General features: G+C 39.9%; 2 protein-coding genes across 4 annotated transcripts in view; both read right to left on the bottom strand.

The window, feature by feature from the left end:
- hcn2b (hyperpolarization activated cyclic nucleotide-gated potassium channel 2b) overlaps nucleotides 1–14,662 on the bottom strand; it is a 40,965-nt gene extending 26,303 nt beyond the window's left edge. Inside the window, exons 1-4 of one of the 2 annotated variants that reach the window (XM_046390527.1) lie at nucleotides 13,779–14,662; nucleotides 12,523–13,567; nucleotides 10,278–10,701; nucleotides 4,784–4,945 (exon numbers count right to left, since the gene is read on the bottom strand). In XM_046390527.1, the coding sequence (XP_046246483.1) occupies nucleotides 4,784–4,945; nucleotides 10,278–10,701; nucleotides 12,523–13,379 (1,443 nt within the window). In that variant the 5' untranslated portion in view covers nucleotides 13,380–13,567; nucleotides 13,779–14,662. Of the gene's footprint in view, nucleotides 1–4,783; nucleotides 4,946–10,277; nucleotides 10,702–12,522 lie in introns of both variants that reach the window. The other variant, XM_046390526.1, reaches the window with a different exon arrangement.
- Nucleotides 14,663–14,963: 301 nt separating this feature from the next.
- On the bottom strand, nucleotides 14,964–27,705 carry bsg (basigin). Of its 2 annotated transcripts, none has more exons than XM_046390531.1 (8): nucleotides 27,457–27,705; nucleotides 21,100–21,268; nucleotides 19,838–19,926; nucleotides 18,890–19,026; nucleotides 18,382–18,658; nucleotides 16,452–16,476; nucleotides 16,275–16,347; nucleotides 14,964–16,130 (listed from the first exon to the last, which is right to left on the bottom strand). In XM_046390531.1, the coding sequence occupies exons 1-7, from the start codon at nucleotides 27,518–27,520 to the stop codon at nucleotides 16,287–16,289; spliced, it is 822 nt and encodes a 273-aa protein (XP_046246487.1). In that variant the 5' UTR covers nucleotides 27,521–27,705; the 3' UTR covers nucleotides 14,964–16,130; nucleotides 16,275–16,286. The 2 variants fall into 2 exon arrangements, with proteins under 2 accessions (XP_046246487.1, XP_046246485.1); XM_046390529.1 differs by having other exon boundaries at nucleotides 14,964–16,134.
- Between the last annotated feature and the right edge of the window lie 32 nt (nucleotides 27,706–27,737).

Genomic DNA, 27,737 nt, shown 5'->3' on the forward strand with positions numbered 1-27,737 from the left:
ATGTCATATCAGGATATGCTATAGAAAAAGTGAAAAAGCTCAACTCTTCTTCCAGCTTGCATTTTGTCAGCTCATAATTTTTTGGCACGCTAGCACTGAAGGTGTGAGGGAGGAGAATAAAAAGTGTACTTTACAGTGTGCCACTGTAAAGTACTGTCCCGTACAACACAATTTTAGATGTTCAGCCTGGTTGAACTTTGACCGCTGCGCACACCGCTTTGCTAAACAAGGGACATGTGGACAGAAAGCAAACCCGCTTTGTTTTGTAACCGATCAAAAATGAAGATGGTGCAAAGGTCTGAGAACTGAAGCAATCATACTGGTCTAAAGACCGTTCCAATTCAATCATTTTAATCTTACCAAAAAACAAATTAAAAATATAAACAGATTTTATGGGTTGAGTTTTCTGCAGTCTGGCTAACTCAAAATGTTTTTTTAATTTAATTTAATTTTTAATTTAAGTTACTTTATTAATCTCAAGCTGGGAAATTACTTCTCTGTATTTAACCCATCACTGATTGAAACACACACACATGCAACATGCAGTGAAACACACAGGAGCATGTGAAGTGCCTTGCTCAAGGGCACATCAGCCGGCTGCCCGTCCCGTGGGGGAATCGAACCAGCGACTTTCTGATCACAAGCCGCTTCACCAACCTCTAAAATAATTAACTATTAGCATTAACCTTACATTATCTAATGTTACTCTACTGAGCTATGAGTTTTACAGTAGGCTAAGATTAGCTGGCTAGCTTACACTAGTTAGCAGACGCCTCAGAGTATCAGTGAGAACAGCTGACTGCAGCGTCAGCTCATCTGATAGTACATTTCAAATGAAAACGTGTCTTACAGAAACTGCTGTCTATGGAAGTCTATGGAATGGCTGTGCTCTGAATTAATTTTTCAAAGCTGTTACAGCTCAAGACCACGACTTATTGTATTACCTAGAGACAACAAAGCTTGTTTTCTCATGAGGAGGCGGGGGGTCAAGATATTTTGGCTCCAGTTCAGGGGAGCTGAATGTCCTGAGGTACAGCCTCACAGGGCCATTAGCATGGCTTTAGATTGGCTCTCATAAAAAAGTGAAACATAAGAATTTTCCACCCTAAATCACCTACTGTATGTTGTGTATGTATGTAACAGATCAAGACTGACAGTTTTTGTGTGTCTGAGTGTACCTATATTTGGAAAGAGTAGGCCTACTATCTCTTTTGCATTTTTAAGTTGCTTTTATGTCAAGACATAAAGTCAAAACCTGTTTTCAGAACATGGAATATTTATCCTGTTGTTCAATAACACTGCACTCCACTGCAAAGCTAAATATGACAAGACAACTTTTTTCTTCTTAAACTGGGGTTGGTCTCAGAGGGGCAACTTGCCCCACAAAGGCTGCAGCTCCAACTAGGCTGAGCAACATTTTTTTTTAAAGATAGCTAACACATGGTTTGACCTAGCAAAACACAAACTAGCCCAGACAGTGAAACCTCCTCAATGTATGTATCATTATGCGTATATTCAATATACTATCATTCTCCAAACTCTATTTGTGTTTAAGATGCCTTAAATATAAAATATATATATGAACTAGGTGGGGCAACACAAAACATTCAGCTCCCGTGGTCACTTTCGCACTCACTTCAAAATTTTTTCTGTGAAAAATATATTTAAAAAAGAATGCTGTGTTACTGAGATTGGCTTCACTTTATCGTACACATTCCATGTTAGTAGTGAAAGAGGCTATTGGATAATAACACCAATAAATACACACCAGCACCTCCAAAACACAAATCTTAGCAACTGTCTATTATTCTTATATTCGCTGACAGGCCTGCCTGCCAATTAGATCACTTCAGTAATTGAAAGAATGGAGGATATCCTTATTAACTTTCAAAGCAGGAGGGTTTCTTGAAGTGCATCTGTCTGTGTGTATGCATTGATAATAAACCATACAACTACAATGCCTGTAATGTAATGCCACTGATCCAACAGCCAATCAGGCTGATGTAAATGGGAGGAAACCACCTGTCATACATGTAAGAGAGAGCCCCCTAAATAACTCCAATGACGATTTGGTCTCTTGTGATCTTTGTGCGGCAGGAGCCTCATTAAGAGGTTTATAATAAACACCACTGTTTGCTGCATGCATATCTTTAACAAGTCACAGATATTGTTCTAGAGTGTTTTGAAGCACAGCTGAATACATTACAAGAATAAAAAGATTTTGAGACTATACCCAGGTACAATAGTGCATATGAGAGTGCCTTCTGAGCAAGTAAATGAATCATGTATTGTTCGTATCTGGCTGTATTTTCATCACCAAGTGCCAGAGTGACGCAAACAGGGAAAGTAGGGTGGAGTCTAGTAAATGTCCGGCGCAGGCAGACGGCCAGTCAGCCTCACGTGAAGCACGAGGATGAGGATCACTTAATGCTGTATCTCTCATTCAAAGACATTCTGAAGAGGATCTCTGATCTTGATTAGAGATGAGGAAGCAGCACAGGCAACATGCCCGCATTGTGGCATCTCGCTCAGAAAAAATGACACAAGCATTAACAACACGCATCAGTCTGAGGCATCTAAGACAGGAGTGAATGTGAACACAAGGAAGGGAGGAAAGGAGTGAAGCGAGTCAGGAAAAAGGAGGGAATTCACAGATGACAGCTCAGAGAATATTTTCTCTGCATTCATACCTTTTGGTGATAATTAACATTGTACACAAAAATGTAATTGTGCAATATGGAAGCTGCCTGCCTCTGGGGTTGGAAAATATCAACACAAACCTGAGCGCTAATAAGAGATCAGCACAACTGAGAAAACAACTCCTCATGTTGAGGGAGTCAGTATATTTGAGGACAAGGCGGCAGGATACAACTGGAGTCCAGTAATATCCAAACTGTAGTTCTGCTTAATGGGTACTTTAACCTTTGTCAATGCAAATACTTCTGAGTACAGTTTTATGCAGGACATTTATTTATAACACAGTATTTCCACAGTGCAGCGTGGTACCACCACTGACCTCCATGGAAGACATGAAAGGGGCGTGTGTGTGTGTGTGTGTGTGTGTGTGGAGAGGGAGAGAGAGAGAGAGAGAGAGAGAGAGAGAGAGAAAGGATGATAGCCAGAGATGAAACAAGAAACGAGAGGTGGAACAACAGAGAAGCAACAGTGATGTGTCCCCTAGGGTCAACGGGTGTGAGATCCATCTGTTCCTGAAGATCTCACATACACACAGACACAACCCTATACACACAGACACAACCCTATACACACAGGCACAGACAACAGTGTGTGTCATAGTACGCAGGGTTTTCAGAGGATTTTTCAAGGCCCGAGTGTCACAAATCTATGTGCCAAATTTAGAAGGCTCACTCTCAACGTATGAAACATTTCTTAGCAACAGCATGGTCAGAAGGCTCAGGAAACAAGAAATGTGTGGAAATACAGTATATAAGAAACAAAAACAGGGCACTCAGACATACTGTATGTGTTTCACTGCTCACAAGGACTGACCTCTCCATGACTCTGCTGTTGTCAGTCACCAACTTCCAGTCAGTTATCTCTGATACAGACTGACGGCAGGGAAAACGTTTGCTGTTCCTCTCTATTTCTGTGCTTTACTTCTGTGTTTTACAAGTATTCCTAATTTGCGAGTTATGATCTATTTGAGATATCTACTAGCTTGTAAGAAAAGTGTTTGTCCTTGGCTGAACGCAGCAGATATACAGCAGCACTCTGTTAACCCCTTCAGGTACTTCAAACCCATCACACTTAATTTTAAATTGTAAAGTCAATTTGTCAGACAAATATCAGAATAATTTTAGGATAATGTGTCGAAAAAGATGCTAATCATATTGAACCTCATCATCTGATTTAATGGTAAATCCATAGAGAAGTTATTGGGTTAACATATTTTCTTTAGTATTGTTGTAAGAAGCAGATACAGAATAAACCCTCATTTGTGAATTTATTAAGAGCAGCAAAAACTAATACATAATACAAATCCTACATTCCTGAAGGTTATAATGTTCAGTATTTAATGTTCAGTAAGTGTTTTTGCTTTATGGCCATTTGAAAGCTATAGTTTGCGGTGCTGTTGAACTGATACACTTACTATAAATATCTTGGTTATTAGTGTGATTTATTTTATTATTATTTTTCTAATTCTGAACCTACTTAATATTTAAAGAAAATGCTAGGGGTCAAAAGGTTGACTGGGCAATTGATTGCTCCTGTTTGGATGGCTAAATGAGCATGCATTGATGATCACTCATTAACTGTCTGGTCAGATGATTGTTTTTCATGTGGTCTGACTGCTGCACTTGCTCTCCAGAGAGTTTCTTCTTTCATGCCAGCAATCATTTTGGAGAAATCTCCTAATGGTCTGCCTATCAGCAGATGTCCAGAGGCTACCTGCCAGCTCGAAGGAAGGAGGGACATCTGAGAGGAGAAGTAAATAGGAGACAGATGAAGGAGAGAATGGCTAAAGAACAAACCACAAAATGGGCTGCATGAACTGAGTGAAAACAGACTCTGTCTTCATCCCTCGCTTTCTGTACACGGGTATGTCTCCTGGGTTTAACTAGAGAGGGTTTAATTGAGGCTGCCCCTGTGTGTGTGTGTGTGTGTGTGTGCTTGTGCGTGTGTGGCTGTGTGCAGCCTTAAATAAATCCTATTTCCCCATCTGTCTGCAAATAACATACCTTTGTATTGCATGGAGGATCTGTTAGATGCTCTGCTTTGGTAAATTGTTTTACCAAACACACACAAAGAGTATTTTGCTTACCACCATCTTGTTGAGGGAGACCCAGCAGTCAGACGGAAAGTCCTGCAGCATGGGAACCAGGAACTGGAGACAGCCATCCCAGTGACACAGCAGCAGCATCATACCAATCAGGTTGAATATTCGCATCACAGCACTGGCCAGGTCATAGGTCATGTGGAAGATCTGTCAGGAGGAGGAGAGACAGGCAGAGACGGGGTTATGAAAGTGGAGAGGAGGAAAGAGACAGAGATGTGTAAGAGGAATGAAAAACTAGTTTATGTTTATACAGGCTGAGGTAAAATCTAAAACTGTTTTCACTAATACACGCGGTATACTGTTGTACTGAGGAGAGAAGTGGAAACTGGTTTGCTATCTGGCCTGCATCAAGGCTGTTTTCAGCAGATACAGCTGTTAACTTTGGTATATTTTGATAGATCCTTTAATTAAAACCCAAAATAAACATAGTATATTTGTTAGAAAGAGCAGCATTCAAGCACTTTTCATTCTTTAAAGAAATACTAGCTAACAGTGAAGACATTAATTCTTCTCTATTATCTTTATGAGATACAGTACTGTAATATCCTACTCTGAAAGCAGTACGAACTGATTTTCATTTATTTTTTTGCCACTTGGTGGCAGTGGAACAAACTTTAAACACAGCATTAACATATTATTTACACAACCAGCAGTTACAGATGAACATTAGCTTTCTGGTCACCTGGAAGTCCAATATTCTGCAAGTCCAATATTCACTCACACTTCCTTTTAGCTTCTGTTTCAAGTTCTTCTGCTTCTGTCACAAGTTGCTACCTTTGTTACTGTACCATGTGGTGGTGGACGGGAAGCACACAGGGAATTAATCAGAGCTTTTATTTTTTTTTTTTGGCTTACAACATCTTTCTGCTGTGTCTCGATGAGAACTGTGAGAATGAACGGAAGAAGTAACGTTTTGGACCAGAAAACCAAAACAACAAGCTAAAATGCAGTATAAAGCTGAGTCATGTAACAACTCAAGTTCAGCCCCCCTTTCACATTACAGGTACTGATCAGTGCAGCTTTAAGTGACACAACAGCCTGGGAGGAAGAGCTGCAAGGAAGAGCATGCTTCCCAGCTGGGTTTCCCCTGGTGTATATATGCTATAAATAGTGAATATAAGAACCTGTGAAACATGAAACATGGTGTGATGATGATGACTGATCATCAGTGACAAAACATATGAATGAGTAACAAAACAGGTGATTTTGGGGTTGATGTGGGTGCGTGCTACATCTCATTCCTCCATCTTAGTCAGATAATGTGTCAGGCTGAGGTTCAACATTATAACCAGGAGGGGAAAATGAACAAGCACAGAGTCTGTGGTCTCATTCATGATAAAAAACGTCATCAGACTCTGATGAAGCTTTGATCAGCAGCCGGGGCCAGCCTCTCTCTGCTGTTTCTGAACATCTACTCCCCTCAGGTGGGAAGGCTCATTTGTGTGGAGCTGCTGTTGTGGTCGCAGCCTTGTAAACACCACTCACTGTGGCTTCACTGGCTCCAGTCCAGGCGTTGTTACCACGCTGTGTCTGTGTATGTGGGTAGAATTAAACACGTGTGTGCACTGATGTGTATCCCTTGCTTGGCTACGCCAATTAGAGGTTTCACAAAATTGTAAGCAAAGCAAAATCCCCACTGGGGACAGAGTACTTTCCTACAAGGGAAGTAGGACAGATGCTGTATGTATATCCATATATGTCTATCACACACACACACACACACACACAGAGAGAGAGAGAGAGAGAGAGAGACAGAGAGAGAGAGAGAGAGAGAGAGAGAGAGAGAGAGATATGGGGACAAAACGACAAAATGCAAGTCTCCTCAACGTAAATCATTAAATATTGGGGTGAAGACAAGCTTTAAGGTTAGGCTGAGGTTAGGGTTAGGTTAAGGTAAGGTTTGGATTAGTTAGATTGTTATGGTTAGGTGGTGGTTAAGCCTCCAGGAAATGAATGTAAGTCTATGTGAGACAGAGAGTTGTCCTACATGTGAACTAGGCCAAATACTCTGTTCACTGTATAATACTCGGTCACATGTATACTGTGAATTTACAGTACGGCGGCAGTCAGGTCGGGACATTGGGTAACCCAAAACGTCTCCCCAGAGGCTCTCTGCCCTAAACTTGCAGCTTGGTTGAATGTCAAAATCTGCTCTCCTCTAAAACCCCCGGGGTCCAGGTGTCTCTTGTTAATTACAGGGCCAACACAAGAGAGCCAAGAAGAGTCTAACACATTCTTCCAACACACATATTCCACTCGTTAATGTGTGGGGCTCGTGGCGCTCTGGGTCTTTTCTTCTGGTCTGCAACTCAACAACAACATGCTTTCCAAACCCTCCCCATGACTTTATCCTGTGTGTAATTTACTCGAAATGCTTTCAATGTTAAATTCTCATAACGTATTGTTTACAGTATGTTATCTGTCTGTGCACTATACATAGAATTTCTACAAGCGTTACATCCCTTCTGAATATCTGAATATACGTTGTGTTTCTTCTTTATTCTTCTCTTTACTGCATACTCTAAGTTGAACCCCCCCCAACCCCAACCCAAAATGCCAAAGACACTGCTTTGTATACAGTGTCTGGATTATTTCCTATAATGGCTATTGGCTGTAGTTAATTTGGAGAAGGATAAAGGGTAACACACTCTGAGGCCCTGCCCTGTGATTAGAAAGCGCTCCCATCATGATTAATGAGGCTCCAGGACTAATGTTCCCCCTGACAACAGAATAGCACCTGGCCATGTGTCACTGTCACACCACAATCTGGGTCAAGGCACATTACTGTGACCACAACCCACATCCTGACAAAACACACATGAAGTATTTCCTACTACTCTGTGCTGCACATGGTCGAACACACAGGGATCAAGACAATCCAGACGAAAACATTTAGAGAAAACTATCGAGTCTGATTAATATTACTCCCACAGCTGAGTCCCGCACTCTTGCGTACACTCCCACTGCCAACAATTCACCACTAGGGGTGAAAGAAAATATTGATTCACACGTGATGCTTTGTATCGATCACTGTACTAATTTTTAATGCACATGCAAAATTTCTGGCAGTTACTGTTGCATTTTTTAATTTTCTTAATTTTTCATGTTAGGGCCAGCATGTTTATTTTTTAAAAAATCCAGCAAAAGCACCTTTATTTATCTATTTCTTTGTTCAGATTTCCTGAACATAGTGCTACGATGTTGGATGCTACGAATGCAAATCCCACTCTTCTGATTGCATAAAATATAAAACTTTTTTATTCAGATTTTAAACATATGGTGGTGTTTTCTTCATACTAAAAATTGTAATATATTACAGTATGTTGATTAGTGTACAGCAATACACCAGATTACACTATTCACAAAAGGCTTCTTCTGGGACATGCCTTGATAGCTTTCTGCCACTGGAAATTGCTCTCATTATTTCTGACAGTGCTTATCACTGCCTTATAATACACACACATACACACACACCATTCTATTGAAAGATCACATCAAAAATATATACTGTTATTCTGCTTATTCTTTTTTAAATTATGAGCCTGGATGTCAGCTCAGAAGTCTCTGCTCAGTTAGACCGCAGCTGAGCGAAACGGTTATCATCACAACACTAACATGATCTTTCAGGAAACCCCGAGCTGAGCTGAGCTGAGCTGAGTCGTGCTGGGCAGAGCGGAAACACAGCCAGCCACGGTTGGATTCAAGCTGAGCAGAGCAGAGTGGAGCTCAGCCGAACTAAGCTGATGGAGGGCAGGGCTAAGTGGAAGCAAAGGAGCGATTAGTTGTGAGGGTTTGAATCGGTAGTTAGTTTTCTCGTTGAGTTCAAATTCCCGCTAGGTGATCAAACGAGCAGCGGCTATTTTCAGCAAGGGAGAGAAAACATTTATAGATGCTTGGTTAGCCCAAACAGGGATCCTCAGGTTATGTATGCAAGCACCTACACATAGCAGGTAAGGGTTAATTGTGTTTATAGAGCATGTGGTTGTATAATGTTTGATAATGCATCTGTCTATTTCCTGATGTGCCATGTCATCAGAAAGCTTGTGTACTTGCATCAGCCAGTCTGTCAGTATCCATTTATGACTGTCTGACGCATTGGATTGGTTGACATGCCATATTAAAACAGTTACGGAACAGGTAACGCTTGCCATGAGTTCCTTCTAAATCCTTTTTCACTTTCCCACAGATAAGGACAAATTAATTTTTCATGAATTCTCAATTGCATCATTACATCTGTGATGAGCAATTCTGCAGCTATCAGACTTTTTGTTACACATCATAAACCCCCAAATTTTTATGTGTGTATTGGCAAGTAATTGCACAGATGATTGATTTGATATACAATCAGAATTTCAGACATAAACCACTGCACTGGAATTCAGTATTGTAATATCAATTTGTCAGATGGTAAGACTAGTTTCTCTTATAAGCAAACACAATTTACTTTGTCTTAATATCCAAACTGCACCTTCCTTCTGTACTGGAACATTAGCAATGATCAGTATAGCGCTGATCTGCAGTGGTGCATTGCCATAAAGCATCACTGCACCCTCTCTGAGGTAACACTGGCTAAATGTATAGGCTATTGTCTGCAAAGACAGCAGACATTGCAAAGGCCAAGTAATACTGGATTTCTGAGGGAGAAGCCAGTATCGATATTGGAATATATGGGAGCACAAAACACCTCGATCATGATATATCGACCAACATGTAACGTAAATGACCTTCTCGATAACAATTGCTTGGATTTGTTTGTTAAAGAACTGTGACAAAGACATATCAAGGAAAAGTCAACTTGTCTGTGTCCACTGGTGGAAAAACCACAGAGACCATGTATCTCAATAAACGCAAACTTTTTCTGTGGAGCAATTTCCTGTTAGATATCAGCCGACATACACAATACAACAGAGCTGTAATAATATCGACTGCTAACATCGTAATTTATCTGATCAATAAACAAAAAGGAACAAAAAAATACAATTTTTTGGTTCTTTTAGTAAAATGTAAAACTTAAATATTTAATGCAATAAAAAAGTTGTTTTGTGAGATTTCAGTGAGAAACCTAACAAACCAGCATGAGAACAGAGAATGACAACATTATTGGCTTACATGTGTTTTTTTGTATTATTGAGCCCAAGTTTTCTAAATTCTAAGAAATTCTGCGTTTCTATATTTACTGGTGCTTATTATGTATAACTATTGAATTTCGAGTCTTTTTCAGACATACAGATTTTGCTGTTATTTACTGTTTCAGTAATTAAGTAGCTTTATTTTGAAATTTATTGTCCAAGTGCGTAAAATTAACACAATTTCACATGCTATCACCAAAAACATGTGTATTTGGAATATCAGCTAATGCATCATCCCAGACTTGTCAGGTTACAGGTAGGCACAGCGGTATACTGATTAAAGGACTGTGTAACAAACACCACTGGCTAGATGCAGCACTTGCTCATGAAATGAAATTCTCTAAGCCTACCTCCTCCCACTGGTGGATGTACCGGATGAGTCTGGACAGCCTCAGCAGTCGCAGCAGACTGAGGATCTTGGTGAAGCGGACGATGCGGAGCGCCCGGGCTGTCTTGTACACCTCTGAGTCGATCCCTTTCTCCACAATGAGGAAGATATAATCCACAGGTATGGAAGAGACAAAGTCCACCACAAACCAGGTTTTCAGGTAATTCTTCTTAATCTTGTCGGGATCGAGGATGATCTCGGTGTTGTCCTCGAACACAATGCCAGTCCTGAAGTTCAGCACCAGGTCCATGAGGAAAAAGGTGTCAGAAACCACATTGAAGATGATCCAGGGTGTGGTGGTCTCGTCCTTAAAGAAGGTGATGCCCACAGGGATGATGATCAGGTTGCCCACCATGAACATCAGCATGGTGAAGTCCCAGTAGAACCTGACAGGGTAAAGCAGAAAGGAGAACCACAGAATATTCAGAACTATTCTCAAGTCTGAGTGTAGTCAACACATAACAGCTACACAGAAAATCTGATCTGAGCCAGTTTCACTGTGTATGAACAGAGGCTCAAGACTGAAATACTTATCTATACTTAGTATAGACTCTGGAGTTATTGCTGGCTATGCATATCACACATGCCAAGTGGTTTTTCCATCTTTCATGAAGCAATGCTCTCTACGGGGCCACACACACACACACACACTCAGAAAACAGCGCCACCCCTAAACACAGCGACACATGGGTGGGCACATGGGCTTTGATGAAACGCCTGCTTTTTTTTTTTCCCACCAAGTGCACTGTATCGTCTCCTGGTGAGGTAACCGATAGCACATGACTCAAGTCAAGGTCAAACCAAGGATGAGCAGAGAGATGGGAATATTACAGGACAGGTAAGATGGGTGCAATAAATCCCAAATCAAAGAACAGCAGACAGTAAAGCCACGGGCAGAGGACATCTCAGAAATGATCAAACTACAGTTTTGTGTTCCATATATGAGATGTAGTTGTTAACATTTTGTCCAAAACCACCTTTGCGTAATATTCACTTTTAGGGATATAACAATTAGTTGATTAACTGATTTATTTGTCAACAGGAAATTAATTAGCAACTATATCGATAATTGATTCAGCAATATTCAAGCAAAAATGTCATTTCAGCTTTCTAAAGTGAGGATTTCTTGCTTTTCTTTAATGTAACATTTGAATACAGGACTTCAGAAAATTGGGATGTTTCACTTCAGGCAGCAAACAATTTATTAAGAAAATAATGAACACATTAATCAGCCATAAAAATACTCATAGCAGCCCTTTCGTGTTCTCGTCTTGGTTATTCAGGAAGCTGAAGTTACACTTCTGTCTGAAGAGCACTGCTGAGTCATGACTTGAATCCTCTGTGTTTCAGAAATTTGTTCAGTCTGGAATGTTCCCTGGCAACCTTCCTAATAAAGCTGCTAATCGCTGTTCTGTGAAATAATGTTTTGATTGAAAAATCTGAGTCAAAGCCAGTTATGAGCTCTAATTGCTGGTTTATCTTCAGACTGCTGCTGTTTTACACTTGAGATAAATGAGGGAACTGTCCTTGGTGCTGAAACAGATACACTTCAACTCAATAACTCGGTGACGTAACTTTTCCTTGAACTTCAAGTTCATCTTTCAGACAAAACCCATTAAGCAAAGCCTTTTTGAGGACGCTGGATCGTTACAAATACGTACGTCCTACAGCAGTTATTTTTATATTTTGACAAGGTAAAGCGAGAGTTGTCTGGAGACCCAAATTAGTTTAACTGATGGTCTTCAGTGCAGGCACATATTAAAATCAGTAATCTACTCAGGGCATGCTAAACAACAACAACAACAACAACAACAACATGTGTTCACCTGCCACTTAAAATGGAGAATATCACATATGATGAACTGAAATGAGGTGACTACCGTCTTCAGACATGCACCAAGTATTAACTCATATATGGACGAGTTTATCCTATTGGCACTCAATAAATAATTCTCCCCTTTATTTTCAAGTTTTCCCCCAGATAAATCTGATTAAGAGCAAAAATTACAATATATACAACAGATATTATTGTATACAATACAATATTTGGAAAATATGTGTGCTACAGTGCTTTCAGATGCCTTTACAAATACATGAATATTACCTGTTTTCCATTATATTTTCAGTCTTTTCTCAAATAAAGTCTGACATGGAGCACGTGTTACGACCAAACACTGTTAATGAGCCTAACTGAATTTGACTCTTACCTGAAGTCGCTGTATGGGTGGATAATCCAATTACCCGCTGACTTTACGCGCTCTTGCTCTTTCTCCACCGCCTTCTGGCTGCCAAACATGCGCAGGGAGAATTTGTTAACTCCAGGCTGAAGCATGGAACTAAACTGCCGCTGCATGTAAGTCTGATTCCCTCTGGAATCTCCATCATCTGGTACTATCTGAGAGCCGTCCTCAGCTTTGGAAAATGTGACAGAGTTTCTCGACTGCTGACTCGGGGTCTGTCCTTTACCAGTCGGCGCATTGGAGAAGGAAACTCTGGAGTCCTTTTTCTCCAGAGATGCCCCGGTCTTGACCTCGGTCCCCGACCCCTGTGTCAGGGACCCCGCTGAAGTGACAGAGCCGTCCATGATCGCAGCCTTGCCGTCTTCAGCTGCTGCTGCTGCTGCTACTCCATCTGTCTGCTTGTCCTGCCTTGAGATGAGAGAGGAGAGGCTCCCAGAACTGGTCGGGTCCCTTCTACAGTCTCCGTTTTTGTTGCATATCATGCCGATGGCTCCCGCTCCTATCGCGCCTGCCTCTGAGAATGTGTCCCCTCCACCCCTGAGGTCTGACTCCGAGGCGCCGGCTGCATCCCTCAGGCTTAACAGAACAGAGGCTGTGCTTCCACTGCCGCTGGCAGGTGCGCTGTCCTCGTCTCGCAGGAGCCACAGCTCATTGTTGTTGGAGTTTTTGCGCGCAATGGACGCAGCTCCGCCTCCTGGCATAAATTTCTTCATCTTGGTTCCTCCGCTGTTCCCATGATCCTCGCGTCCGGCCAAGCTGGCTACTTGGGGTGGTCGAGGATGCTGGAATTTGGACTCCTCCTCGCCGTCTTCTGCCTCGTCCATCACAGGCAAAGGCAGACAGAGACAGACACTCCCGTACTTTGAACCTGTCGAGACTGGGGCGGCGGCGGAGGAAGGAAACAAGGAAGGAGTGTGGAGTTCAAAGCAGCAACAGCCCTCTGCTTTCCATTCAGACACCACTTTAAGGACAACAGCACACCGATGGCGTTTCTATGGCTGCAACCTACCTCCTGTTATCGTGTGTGTGTGTGTGTGTGTGTGTGTGTGTGAAAGAGAGAGGGAGAGAGAGAGCATTACCTCTGGGCTACAACCACCTACAGGTAGATGAAAAACACACCAGGCCTATTTGAACAAAGCAGGACACGCCCAATAACCAGACCATGTACTTAGAAAGAAAATCACCAAATAAATAAATATTATTAAATACATGAATAAACTCACCTGATGGGGACAAAGAATAGCAGGACAAAGGTGACAGATGAAGGTCACGAGAACCCACCAATTTTCTCCATCTTCTGTCATCCCCAGCTGATCTCAGGTAGATTAATATCAGACAGCAACCTGTGCTGCCGTGTTCAGGTGATCCACAGTCACTCTCACACTAGATATTTCTCGACTAGACTGTATCAGCATCGTCTGCCTGTTGCTTTAGCATGATACTCTGCCAATATGCCCCCACCCCCTCTCGTTCTTGGCTAAATGGCTCCACCTTGTGGAAAAATATACACATTGCACACTGTCAAGCTTTCGCAGCAACCACGAGGATTTTTTTTTCTTTTAGAATCAGAATCAAAATCATAATTCCTTTATTCTGATTCTAAAAGACTCAGGTCTTAGGACTCAGAGGGACCTCGAACCGATTGTACATATCATTGATTTCAGCTTCTTAAAATATTTTCATTTTTTTTCGAGGCCATCCTAATTTCATTGTTTACCATATTTTATAGACGTGCATTGTGCTTTAGAAACTCTGTTCCGCTGCAGCTTTTCAGTGGGTGTTATTTAAATCCAATAAAGAGGAGGAGGAGAAAGAAAGTCCCAAACAATGCTTTCCATTAGTTTTTACTGAGTATCGGTGTTGGTCTTAAAGAGAAATTTACGCAAGGTAAAGCTTATAAGAACGCAGTCTGATAGGACATTTAAATACAAACTGTCACTATTATAAATAGATCAGTTTTCGTGTAGGACTCCCAATGTCCCTTCAGATTGGATTCTGACATTCTCTGCACTGAAGCTTACGAGGGTTTGCTATACACGTTTAATAACGTATGGGTTGAGACACATTGAACCCTTTAACTCTTCCTGCTTTTTCTTGTGAATCACTTCCTGCAAGCATGCAGTAGTGGATATACATAGTCACTGATATTCCCAGCCTCAGATCCTTAGTCATCATCAGCTTCAGACTCAAGACAACAGGCACTGATATTAGTCTCCTGTACTGATTATCAGCACACTTTTCGCCTGCCTTAACTACATTTTGTAATAGTTATTCCTTTGTTCACAGGGCTGATGATTATGATCTTCTGTGCAGCGAATTGGGCGGACTTGTGTTACACAAGAGTTCTTGACCTGAAGCAACTCCTTGCAAATTTGAGTGAAGTTAAGAAAAGAAAGTAAACAGACATGTAAAACCCAAGACCTTTATTCAGTGTGTGCAAGTTGTACAACAGATGGTGTTTCATGTACTTGGAAGGTACAACAATTTACACAACTCTGGGTGTTCAATTCATTTGGGTAACTGAGGTGGTAACATCCAATCACAATACTACTCAGGTTATATGGTACATATGGCTTCCGAATCATTAACAGAGTGAAGGGAAGAGACACGCCAGTCCAACAATCGCACACAAACGTTTCAGCTCCGATCATGTAGAGTGAGAAAGAAAAGGCGTTTTATTAAACGTTTATGTGTTGTATTAGGTTTTAACATCAGTGTGTAGTACTGAAGTTGCGCTAAAGAGAAGCAACAGATGTTACATCTATTGCACTTGGTCCTCAACAATATAACTTCATGTGGATGTGACATCAGCAACAAAACCATGGGTGAGCAAAACTTCTAATTTAAAGCACGTGGAGGAACTAAAAGCATGATTTAAACAGACAAAAGCTTTTCAACTAAAATAACTGTAATTTCTTACGGCAACGAACCTAGCAGACACTGGATCTTAAATCCTTTTCTGCATTTAGTTCTAAGGGTCACATTTAAAGCTGGTAACAGATAAAACGCAAAGAGAAAAAAAGAGAAATGGTGTTTGTTAAGGCAAAGTATAGAACTCTGCTAAGGGAGGTTTGTAGTGATGTAGGGACAATTGAAATGATGTGAATTCACACACACTCCAGTAGCTACTATTGAAGAATGGTAGTGATGTATCAGGATCAAACATGTTTAAGATCCTCAAAACACAGCCTGTGCTAACTAACCATTCCCGACTGGAGGAAAAAAAAAAAAGCAAAACTATTGACAAATGTGAGGTCAGTGTAGGAAGCTTTAGCATGAACAGAAAACCACAAACTAAGCATTCCTCACATGAACTTTCTAATGATTTTACTACAAACACACTTTTCTAGAACAGCTTTTGAACTCATGCAACATTTGTCCCACGACCTCAAGCAGAAATTATTTCACACTATGATCTCTGGCTGCACAATGTGAGCGAAGAAAACAAAACAAGAGTAAAATCAGTCAGCTTCTGAAAACATTAACACCCAAACACAAAAAAGGTACTTAAAATTGCAGGGTGCACAGTATAATGTGCATCAAGACAGCCGAATCTTGTACTGCCATCTGGATGTCTATCTAGGAGAGGGAAAAAAGCAGATGCACGAGTGAAAAGGTGGTGTAAGGCATACGGACACTGAGTAAAGTGGTAACACAGTCAGGAGTTTTGGCGTTAACTTGAAAAGACCTTTGTATCCCCCATGGATATTTACACGTACCACTGTCAGCTCCTAGTTAGAATTCCTTTGCCTCACATTCTTGTCTTTGTGATTTGCATTAGAATTGCTCTTCCTGAAAAAACACATTAGAAAGCAAACATGACTTTTGTAAGAACTAAGAAAAAACAAGAATATCTTTAGTGACAATCAAGGTACTAAGCTGCTCACTATACTTACAGAGGAGCAGATCCTGAGTCGTCATCTGGACAGGGGTAAACGATCAGTGAAGAGAAGGCAAAGAAAAAAAAACAACAGTCAGTCAACAGCAGGTTACATGTCTGTGATTGGTGTGAGCAATACATGCCACCCCCTGAACGTTAGAATATGTGTGAGCAATGAGATTATGTTCAAATCTAGCATGAACTGAAACATGCCTGCCTGTTGTATTTCTGACAAGGAGTGATACAACAAAATCATGTGAAACTATTTATCGAGAAATTCCACACAAAGTCGATGGTGGTGTTCTAGAAAAGATCCATTACCAAAATGTCTCTTTATTAACAACTGTATGTCTCTTTAGTAAAATCTGATTTGAAAATTACTGTTTATGGATATTCTTGTACAATGCCCCGTTAACATCACAGAGGCTCATGCAATACAAGCAAAGGACACCAAAGGCATACTGCATTGGCTGTATTAAGAAAAAAAACAAACAAACAAACAAAAAAAAACAGTTACGGTAACATCCTCCAAAACTGGCAGAGTTAACACACAACCCGGCATGTATAGTGGCAATATTCACACCAGAACAAGAGCATGTGGTCACAAGCTAAGGCAGGGGTAGGCCAACTCTGTGGCCTAACGGTGAATGAGACAAATGTAGGTGATGTACTGATCTTGAGGGTGGCCTATCATTTATCATGCATAAAGTACAAGATGCAGAAGGCATGCAGACAGAACGCTGAAATATCTCACTTCTCAACCTTTTCCAATTGCATGTCAAACCACTGCACTAGCTTACAAGTCTCATTTGACTCTTTCATTGGCTCCAAAAAGAGGATTTTTAAAAGGACCAATAAATGAAGTGTAATGACAACACTTGTAATGCTTATTCTGATTGCAGGGCCAGTGAAAGAGTGACCAAATCTTTGAGTACATTCCTCTTAGAAGTGGCATCTGTGAAAGCAGTTCAGACTCCCATAGCTTTGTCCACGCGATCATCTCAGCTCAACCACTTCAGTCTGACATGCAGTTTTGTTCACTTACCAAAATGCAAAATCAGCAGCGAACGGAGGAGTAAAAATGTAAAAAAAATAAAAATAAAAATAATAGCTTCTATCACAAACTGTTTACAAAAAGACTGAAAGCTAACATCTGATCTTTAAATTTTAATTTTAAAATGTAAATAACAGCAAAACCAAAGACAATAAGGGTTCATACTGCATGCATGCATCCACAGTCTATACTTCCTCACCTAAAGAGCAACGGTTCACCTCAATAGTATCCAGCGAGCCACTGGGGACACTAAATCTTCTCAGCTAACAGTTCACAAACAAGGCCTACAATCTGATGTTGTTTTGTCCTGTTAGAAGTTAAACAAATAAAAGAGGCTTCTTTGCCTTCTTTTAGCCACACATTGTGACAAAGAACCTGAGTGCAGGTTGGGAAAAAGCCTATGCTGTAACTACACTCACACTGTCAGTTTATATTCTGGTGGTTATTTTCATAGCCACATTGGTAGCCACCCACTAATGTTACTAATTATATGATTTAATTTTTTTCCAACTAATTCTCCTCCAACTCTGTAGTTAGCAAAAAGCAAGTTTAGTTTTTTTTTTAGCTTTTAGGAATTCACCAACCTTTGTGGCCAACTGACAGAAAATTGTCAGCTCTAAGTAGTTGTTCAGACTGAAAACAGCACCCCATACTTAAAAAAAAACAAAAAAAACAGGGACAGCCCTGGTGATGGCTTGTTTCAGGGATCATGAGCAGTGTAGTTGTGTTTTGTTGGCCTGAACCCACACTGCATTAACACAGCGGTCTCACTACAATAAAAGAGGCGGCAGCATTTAGCCAAAGTTCCAGTGTCGATCTGTACACGACCTATGAGTTGCATTGTAATATTGTACTGTAATATGCAGTAATGGAGGCAGTACTGCAAACATACCGTCATTGATCTCATCAGGCTTTCTCCTCTTCTCGTAGATGAAGATGATGGTCACCAGGATGATGACCTCAGCCACGATGCCAAGGAAGGGCCATAGAGCAGCCAAGCGACTGCGGACACGCAGATGGATCTTGTCGCTGGTTGTGCCAAGTTCATTTGTTCCAGAGCATACATAGTCTCCGATGTCGCTTTCGATGTTCAGGTCATTAACTGTCAGGGTGCTCTTGTCAGGGATAGTCTTGATCTCATATTTGTCGCTAGTGCCATTGGTGATAGGCTGAAGGATATATTTAAGTAACAAGTTGGTAAGAAACGCACCAAAACACGTGTGACCGTTCTGCCATATTTCATGGAATTCTACAAGTACAGGACATACATTATTTTCAACTTATAAACCATTACAATATTAATTTAAAAGGAACATGAAATGTTTAGGTTTTTAAATCAAAACATATCATAAATGATTTTGAGTTGAGATAATAATGACAGGCTTGAGATCCACACATACCTTTAGGATGCCATCTTCCTCTTTGAACCAGGTCCAGTCAGTGGTCTCTGGATAGCCATGGCTCGCACACACCAACACACCTTTGTCATTCTCATTGCCATGCTCAGAGTGTTTGTAGGCAGCAACATGGGGAAGTGCTACAGCAGGAAACACATATTGAAATTAGAATATGAAATCTTGTTAACTGATGATCTGAACTGCCCCTTAATTGTTAATTAACAGACACCGTCACAAAAAAAAAAAGTCGCTACCAAGAACCCACTAGAATGTTTCTAAAACTACAATGATAATTATTTGGTTTGTTGATTCTAATAATCAATTTCTGTTTAATTCCCTTCTTAAACATCCATTTAATGTTTGACAATTTAAATTCATTTCACCCCCATGATTATCTCCTTTATGTGCCTCATGTGCAGATGACACCCAGGCTGTATTTGACACAGAATCATTTTTATAACTGGTGAAAAAGCACAGGGAGCAAGAACATCAGATAAGATCAGGGTTCATGTCAGCTAAGTACGTTCCATTGAGGCACCAACATTACAGATCTTCAATTATGCATGTCTCTACAGTTTGTCAATCTTGCTTATTTCCACAGCTTCACACATACAGTAAATGCAGTGTATTTCAAGTAAATCAATAGTTTATGAATGCATAATCCTGGATGTTGTGAAACAGTAGCCACATGAAAATAACCACCAGGAGAGCCAAAGCATCAGATTAGGTCAGTACTTGGTGTTTATAGAAACATAGAAGATCACACGATGTCATACAAATGGATCCCTTTAACTACAAGATCTTGCAGCAAAAGTGAATCTAAATGACAGGGTATCTAGTGTGTAACTAGTAATCAACGTAACATTTGCAATATTGTTAATTAAAACTCATTCTAAACATGGACATGAACTTTGACCAATGAACTCTGATCTGTGATATTCATTAACTTACTTTTGACCTCAATTGTTCCCTTCAACTCTGAATCACTCAAGAACACACATTCATACATTCCACCAGAACTGTGGGTGATCTTCTCCAGCCTATGGAAAGAGAGAGAGTTCAGGATTTCAGAACACCTTGCAACACAGAATAATATAAATCAGGTGTATTTTATCTAGAGAGATCCAGCATACAGTTAGCTAGCAGTTACTTCAACCAAATCCACAGGGGACACATGAATGATAGTGATTAGTTTTCCACTTAGTAGAAAATTCACAATAGAACTCTGTTCAAGCTCAAGAGCTGGTGGTTAAAAAAAAAAAAACAAACAAACAAACAAAAAAAACCTGCTTGTCCATGCAAGAAATATTTCAATTTTCCCTTGGTAATCACAATTTCATGTTTGTTTGGTGCTGCTGTCCTGTACAGTCCTGCCTGCTCTCTCTAATGGGGAATTAAGGTCAGGGCAAGTGAGCACACTGCTACGGGCGCTTATCCTCGCTGCCAAGACTACAGGCAAAGCTGCACGAATGCACGGTCCATCTCTCTGCTAATCAAGAGAAGTGAAAGCCTGAATGGCGCCCTGAGCTCTGCTGCTAATGGAGCCAGCCAGGGAGGAGGGGAGGGTAGCAAGAGGGGAGATGACAAACAAGCAAAAGGCAAAATGAGAGCGAGTGAACATTACAGGATAAAAATGGCTACTGACTGTTGTAACAGAAAGGGACAGCATAAGAAATCAGAATAAAGAAAAGGATGAATAAACAACACCAAGGCAAGACACGCAAGGCCAGAAGCTCTTTTAGTCCTAGAAATGGTTAAATGTCTTCTAATATCAATGATGCTCAGTATTTCTGTCCATAGCTAATCTAAAGCCAACTGGGAATCCTAAAATTGGAACAGATACAGAAAAACAATAATTTTCCTTTTATTTATAATGATACTAATATCTGTGGAAATTAAGTGAATAAAAAAAACCCAATAACTTAAGTACTTTCCGTACTAGGAATGCAACTATTGTATTGTTTCAAACACTTGGTCTCACCAAGTATTAAAAGTCTGATATTTTTGACAACCTTACTCTGTAGTGCTGTGAACTGAACGGTTGTACAAAACAGAAACAAAAAAAAAAGTTTATGGGGAAACACTACTAACTTCAAGACAAAGGAAACTTTTATTACTATTAGAGAATGAGCACCTTCTGCCATTAGTAACATAAAGTAACTGCAGGGCGAATCTGCCCATATTCTCAAACTGGGGTGGATGCAGCTACTTACTGGAGGACTGTGAATCGAACGGCATCAGTAGACTTTGACTTTTCAATAACTTTGCCATTGTACAGCCAGTGGGAACCCTTGATGGGGAGGTTGGTCTCCGTCAAGTTACAGCTCAGGGTGGCGGTGGTCTGGTTGATGACCACAGGAGGATCAACAGTGACTGTTGGAACTTAAAATAAACAGAAAGAGAATAATAAATAATTTATCACAATTTACACAAAGGCACAAAGAATTCCTTACTGATCAAGGTATTGTCTTGAAAGATATCATTATCACTGGATGCGTCATTTAAGCTCTAGTATATCTGACATTTTGTATCTCGACACTCACCAGCTGTCTTTAGAGACAAATGATTTGATGGTACCAATGTCATAGGGCATGTTGCCAGGGTGTACATATGAAATGGGATACAACACGTAATACTTTTGTTGAGTGTTATGCGAGCAAGCAGAAAACAAAGAAGAATTATCAAGTACTCTGCTTTTTCAACTTACCAAGTTTGAGAAGGAAAGTAAATTAGTTTTCACAAATTCAACCAAGAAAACATTGTGACACAAATAGAAGTTCTGAATAAAAAAAGAAAGGTGGAAAGAGCTCCCCACAATGGGGAGTTCTGTCCCACCAAGAGCAGAATGGAGGGAACAACAGGGGTTGTAAAGGTATCTAGTAGAAACACTATGGGTGTGTAAGGTCATGGGGAAAAGATCTTTTCATATGCAGAAGAAGCAACAATAACGAGATTGAAAATCATTGACAGCTGCACTGCCAATCACATGAATTAGGTATTGTGATAAAGTATAAACTGACCAATTCTTCCAAAGTGACAGATAATAATAATCAGAAAATAATAATAATACTGGACCACAAGGCAGAAAGATGCCCCATGGCTGGGAATCTATTTTTAATAATGAGTTGCCATCTTCTGTGCCTACTGTTCAATAGGCTATAAGCCACAGAAATGGTGTACAAGCATGTGCACAAGGGGCATTGCCAATGTTAGTATCAATTAAAGAAAATGCTAGCAAAATAAATATCTACCAAGAAGAAATACTAATCTGACAAGAACTAAGTAATCTGACACCCCTTTTTTGTTTTTCTCAAAATTATTACACATTCATATTTTGTTGGTATACAATTAATTTTCCTGAAGGAGCCATTTGCAAATTTCCAACCTTATGACCAGTATTACATGGAAAAAAATCCTATGGTATCAAATCATAATGGTACCAAAGCCCTGAAACAGGGGGGAAAAAAGGCATCAGATTAAAGACGTGTTGCGTATCGGGTAAATACAGGATGGTGCAGCATCCCAGCCATGCTTTATGACCAGGTTTGTGTTCTACTACAGGACAACCTTGGAGCTTTTGGGGAGAGGAGAGGGAGAGTATACACTGGGTGAAGCAGGGTGGAGAGGGTATTGCACTGGGAAGCATGGGAGTTGTAACAGGAGCTGAATGTCCAGGACTTCACTAATGAGGAGATAACAGCCAAGCTATTTCTCCTCATTCTTCCCCTGCCACTCACTTTCGATCACAATAATGTTTGCCTGCGAGCGGATCCACTTGATTTTTGGCGTCTTCTTCAGTTCATTGCGGTCAGGATCGTTGGAAGCACGGCACTCGTACGTGCCCGAGTCATCGAAGGTGAGGCTAGTGAGGTAAATTGTGCTAGTGGCATGTGCTATATATGTGGCATTTATTTGCACACGGTCATCCCATGCCCCATCAAAGAGCTGGGTGAAGGTCTCATTGGGCTCTTCACCCTCTACAAACCACCACTGCACCTCAGGAATAGGATTCCCTATCACCTCACAATGCAGCTCTGCACTGTCACCAATGAGCTTCATTTGAGACAGGGGAGACTTGATAAAACCCGCTGAGCACGGTTTACAGTCAGCCCAGCAATCAGAGAAGTTGACAAATTTTGAATGTGGTGCATTTAAAGCAGGTCAGGTGATTTCATGGATGATCAAAGGTAGTGATGGAAGAAAGAAAAGCAAACAGGAAGAAAGAAAGAAAGAAAGAAAAAGAAACAAAGTTAATAAAACACAAATGAAATGAAAATATGAAAAGCACACAGAAAAGGCATAGATCAGAGCAATATTTCTACCCAATTATTTCAAGAAATGTTTTAATCATTCCTGGTACTCTGACCCTTTAAAACAAATAAATAAATAACAAGAACATTAAAAGCATCCAATAGCATGCCGGTGAAATCGAAACAATGTGCAATGAATAAAACAGAACATGAAGAAAAGCAGATGAGGTTGAAATGAAAAACAATTCACATAATACATCACATAATAAATATCCATGAAAGCCTTAGGAGGTGCACCAAGTGTTTTGGGCTTGTGACTTTTCTGTGCTGTGCCTAATGTCACGCAACAGTGCTCAGGGTGCTATTCTGGGTTAACACAGAGCCTTTTTTCAGAACATTATGCTAATAATTTAATGCACGCTATGTTAGAGTTCAGCATCTGCCAATAATGCATACATGTGATAATAACTCTAAAAACACTTGTTTTCAGTAGTTGTAGACGTTACTGTACCAAAAATAAAATGTAATCAAAGTGAAAACATTGTTACAAATCTATTGCCAGTTTGGAAGAATATTCTCTTAAGTGTGGCATGTTTTTGATTATGCTGTCACATCTTGTGTCCTGAATATGTATAGCTGACTATGCCAGGAAGTATTTTCTATATATTTTTTTGCTATGCTTCAGTTCAAACAAATCACTTTCTGAAGGATTTACTTCTTTATATAACTGTTTCCTTTCCAGTATGGCAGATCTCCACAATTATAGCAGGCAGTATGGATTTGTTTGGCCATTCAGTTGTCAGTGAGATTATGAACTTAAGTGGGTCAAGGAAAAAACAACATTTTCACACTATTGGACAAAGTACAACAACCTTGTTCCCCTGCTCTCAAGAAAATCCTAACACAAAGCAGAACAAAACAGGGCTGGTCCCAGGGTACCAATAACAAATATGGATCATCCTAAATATCAAACTGTAAACTTTTTTCTAAAACCTCAAAATAAAAACACCACATGGAGGCCCTTTTTCCATATACTCTTCATGAGGGTAAGAAAAAAAGATGCTTACAACCGGGCCTAACAACCTTTCTGGGCGAAACCATCAACAAATGTCAACTGAAGACAAAATTAAACTTGCAGATTTGTGAATGTGTCAGCAAGAGCCTCAATCTATGTTTTTCAAGTAACCTTTCCTGCTTAGGTCTTCAGAAGGTCACCTTCCTATCACCACCTTTCAACATGCTGTATGAAAGTTCAAAATTAATTATAGTCTATGGCCCAGTTTCAACAATGATTAAGTGTAAACCACATGAAGCTTGACAGTAATTTGCTGCCCACAGCCCTCTGCTCTATAACATGAGAACCAATTCCACTTGCTGAGAGCCATTAAGAACACATTCCATAGGTGACATTCCATGTTTACATATGGCCAACAGCAAACTAAATGGCCTAAATCAATCATTTTAAAATGCAGGAAAACAGGTTAAATATTTGATATGATACAAAGTTAGTATGAGATCTGTTAAGCATAACAAATAAACCTTAACTATGGGGATACATGCTTTATCTTCATAGAATTTTCAGTATTCAATGTAGCAGCTGGTTGAAAACTAACAACTCAAGTAGAAATTTACTAAGCCTTTTGAAATGACAAAGACATGTAATCCTGAGGCTACTTTCAACACTCACCTAACAAAGCATACAAGCAGACTGAAACGTTCACACTGAAAAGCAAAAGGTTGTACAACGCACCGTCTGTTCCAATAGAATTTGAATACCAGTGGTTTCAACATGATGAAAACAGTGACATGCATGGAGACAGACGCAGTGTTTAAAGAAACCATTTTCAAGCTTTTATTTCAGTGATGTATTACTTGGTCAATGTCACTGTTTGGAAATAAACACCTTCTGACAAGTGGCCAAATACCTGTCATTCAGCACACACAATTTGCTACCACCACCTTCTACCAAAAAGAAAAAAAAACTGCCACTGTAATTGCTACTGCTTGGACTACAGACTTTTAACATAAAATTATCATTTCAGTGAGAGCAGGTACAGAAAGTAGCTGTAGTCTCAAAATGGTGGACAACAACAAAATGAGTCAGTATCACCACCATTAACACAACATCAAGTACTTAACATGTGTGCTTTATTTCACATTAAGAAGCCTTATTTAAGCATTTGCCACATAACCTACTTACCATGCCTAAGTTAAGCTACAGAAGAAGCTGAAACTCTGGGGAAATCTAATTTTACTCCTGATATACCGCAGAGCTGTCTTTACCAAAGCAGGAAGCATCAAGTGGCATGAGGGTTAGTTGCATGTGTTTGACTAATAAGCACATGCACATAACATCCATTAACAGTCTGGTTGCTGGCACCAATTATCTGCATAAAAGTTGCTCTTTTTTTTCTTTTTACTCACTCACTCAATAAGGTTAGCACTTGAGTTAGGTCCACAGCTTTTTAATGTATAATACATTAAAATACATTAAAAAGCTGTGCATTTTTTGTCCATCTCTCTTGCCCACAAGGTTAATGAAATACTGACAGGAAACGGGCTCAGTTTAGGTATTTTCTGTGTACTTTAACAATTCTGAGTAACTCATCTACTGTTAAAAACAAAAGCAAAATCTATCAAAGCAATTAAAAACTAAACTAAATCTATCTGAAATTTTAATATTTTACTGAGTGAGTTACTCAACAGCGACCAAGGTTGATAAATTGATGGGAAGTCAAAGTACCAGTAGACTAGATTCTCAATCCTTTAATAACAAACAGCAGAACATAACAAAAAAAGTACTGCCTAGCAATTGATACACATTATGTGGATTGGGTCTAATGGCTCACAGATCCAAAGATTACTGATCACAGCCTAATAAATCAAACACCAGATAATGCCTAGTGCACGTACAGTTCAAATAAAATTATCCAAAACAGCAAAAAACCTCTAGGGTTTGAACTTGTAATTTGACCCAGCAGTTCCTATAAAAAACAGAACTTACAATGGGAGGCAAGTCTACCGAAAATACAATAAGAGCTTATGTATGTAAATTATGTAATCAAGGTTGTGAAACAGTGGCAATTTGGTTAGGTTTCTGTACAAAAACTAGTTTAGATTAGGTTTAGGAAAATGTCGTACTTCGGTTAAAACCTACGTTAATTAAGTAATTACGCAAGGCATGTATGTACAAGGAAGGTACGAGGTACGGATGGATTGATTATTATTAAATATCAATCTAATCAATAAATATCAAAACAATTTATACTTATATCTTGAATTTCCCTCGGGATCAATATAGTATCTATCTATCTACCAAGTACAATTTGTTATCTACAAAATAGCATTTGTATTGATATTTGAACATTATTATTTTATTAAATACTAAGCTACAGTGTATAGAACCAATCACATTGCAATCTTTTGCACACTGTTTAGGCTGAGTTAACTTTACGTAAACAAACCCGTGTGCAGTCGTTGCGGCTGTCGCAGACGCATTCTTGTTGCACAAAACGACAATGGGCATGCGCGAATTGAGGTGACAACGCCATCGTTTCAACAATCTGTTACATACATACATAGAAACTGGAGTTTTGAACAATCTGCATATTGTTTGGCATTATAATAATTACGAAAATCGTGAAAAAGCTTTAATGACCCAAAACGCCTATTGCGTGTGAACGAGAGACCAAAACGCAGAGTAAAAATTTAACAAAACCTTAAGCTTGATTATTTTACCCTGAAGGTAGTTTTGGAAACCTTGGCGCAAGCCAGCCAAAACGACAGTTAACCCCAACTATGATTATTAATGCATAGCAACCACATGTAACGTTAAGCAACTGTGAGTTCACTTAATGTTGCAACAAATGTTATCGAACTACCATATGTTTAAAATTAACGTTAGCGATCATGTGACCGTTTACATTTGCTAACGTTTAGCATCAAATTCGTTTTCTGTAAAACAGCGAAAGACAAATCGGATTTTATCACAAATACATTCAACGTTAATGCAGTCAGGCCACTAGACATTCAAAAATCACCCGAAAGGGTTTTGCGACTGCAAATTAAATTAGCCGAATGTGTCGCTAGCAATAACACTACGCCTGAAGAAGCTGGCTTTGACGTTGGATTTTGGGTGTTTCTTACAAACGCAAGAAAAGGTGGCTTACATACTGTATTAATGACAGCTTTAAATGGGTATCCGACATCGAAAAACAAAACTGCCGCTACGTTAACATGAATCTAAATGAACAGTTCTAATATTCGAAATCAGGGCAAAGTCTACATCCTCAACCAACATGGCTGACACAAAATTCTTACCTGTGGACGCATCGGCTCGCCAACAGCTCAACACAAGGGCACCGACAGCCCACAGTAACTTCATTGTTGATAATTTAAAGATTAGCAAGGTCGTCGAACAGACGCAGTGTTAACTAATGTTACGACGAGATGAAACTTCTTCTTTCCTTGAGAACTTCCAGCGAGATGTAGGCGCTGAATGTTACACAGTGGAACCGATATAGCTAGTCGTCCTCTAGTTGCACCTCACGCACACGCCCTGATCAGCACGTACGCATGACGTACTTTGTAGAGGCGTGGCG

This window comes from Scatophagus argus, chromosome 6 (genome assembly GCF_020382885.2).
Source record: "Scatophagus argus isolate fScaArg1 chromosome 6, fScaArg1.pri, whole genome shotgun sequence".
Lineage (NCBI taxonomy): Eukaryota > Metazoa > Chordata > Actinopteri > Scatophagidae > Scatophagus > Scatophagus argus.

Coding starts and splice junctions, on each gene's coding strand:
- bsg (XM_046390531.1), bottom strand. CDS start 27,520: ATGAAGTTACTGTGGGCTGTCGGTGCCCTTGTGTTGAGCTGTTGGCGA. Junction 21,269..27,456: donor GCGAGCCGATGCGTCCACAG/GTAAGAATTTTG, acceptor GTTTATTTTAAG/TTCCAACAGTCACTGTTGAT. Junction 19,927..21,099: donor GTTCGATTCACAGTCCTCCA/GTAAGTAGCTGC, acceptor CTCTTTCCATAG/GCTGGAGAAGATCACCCACA.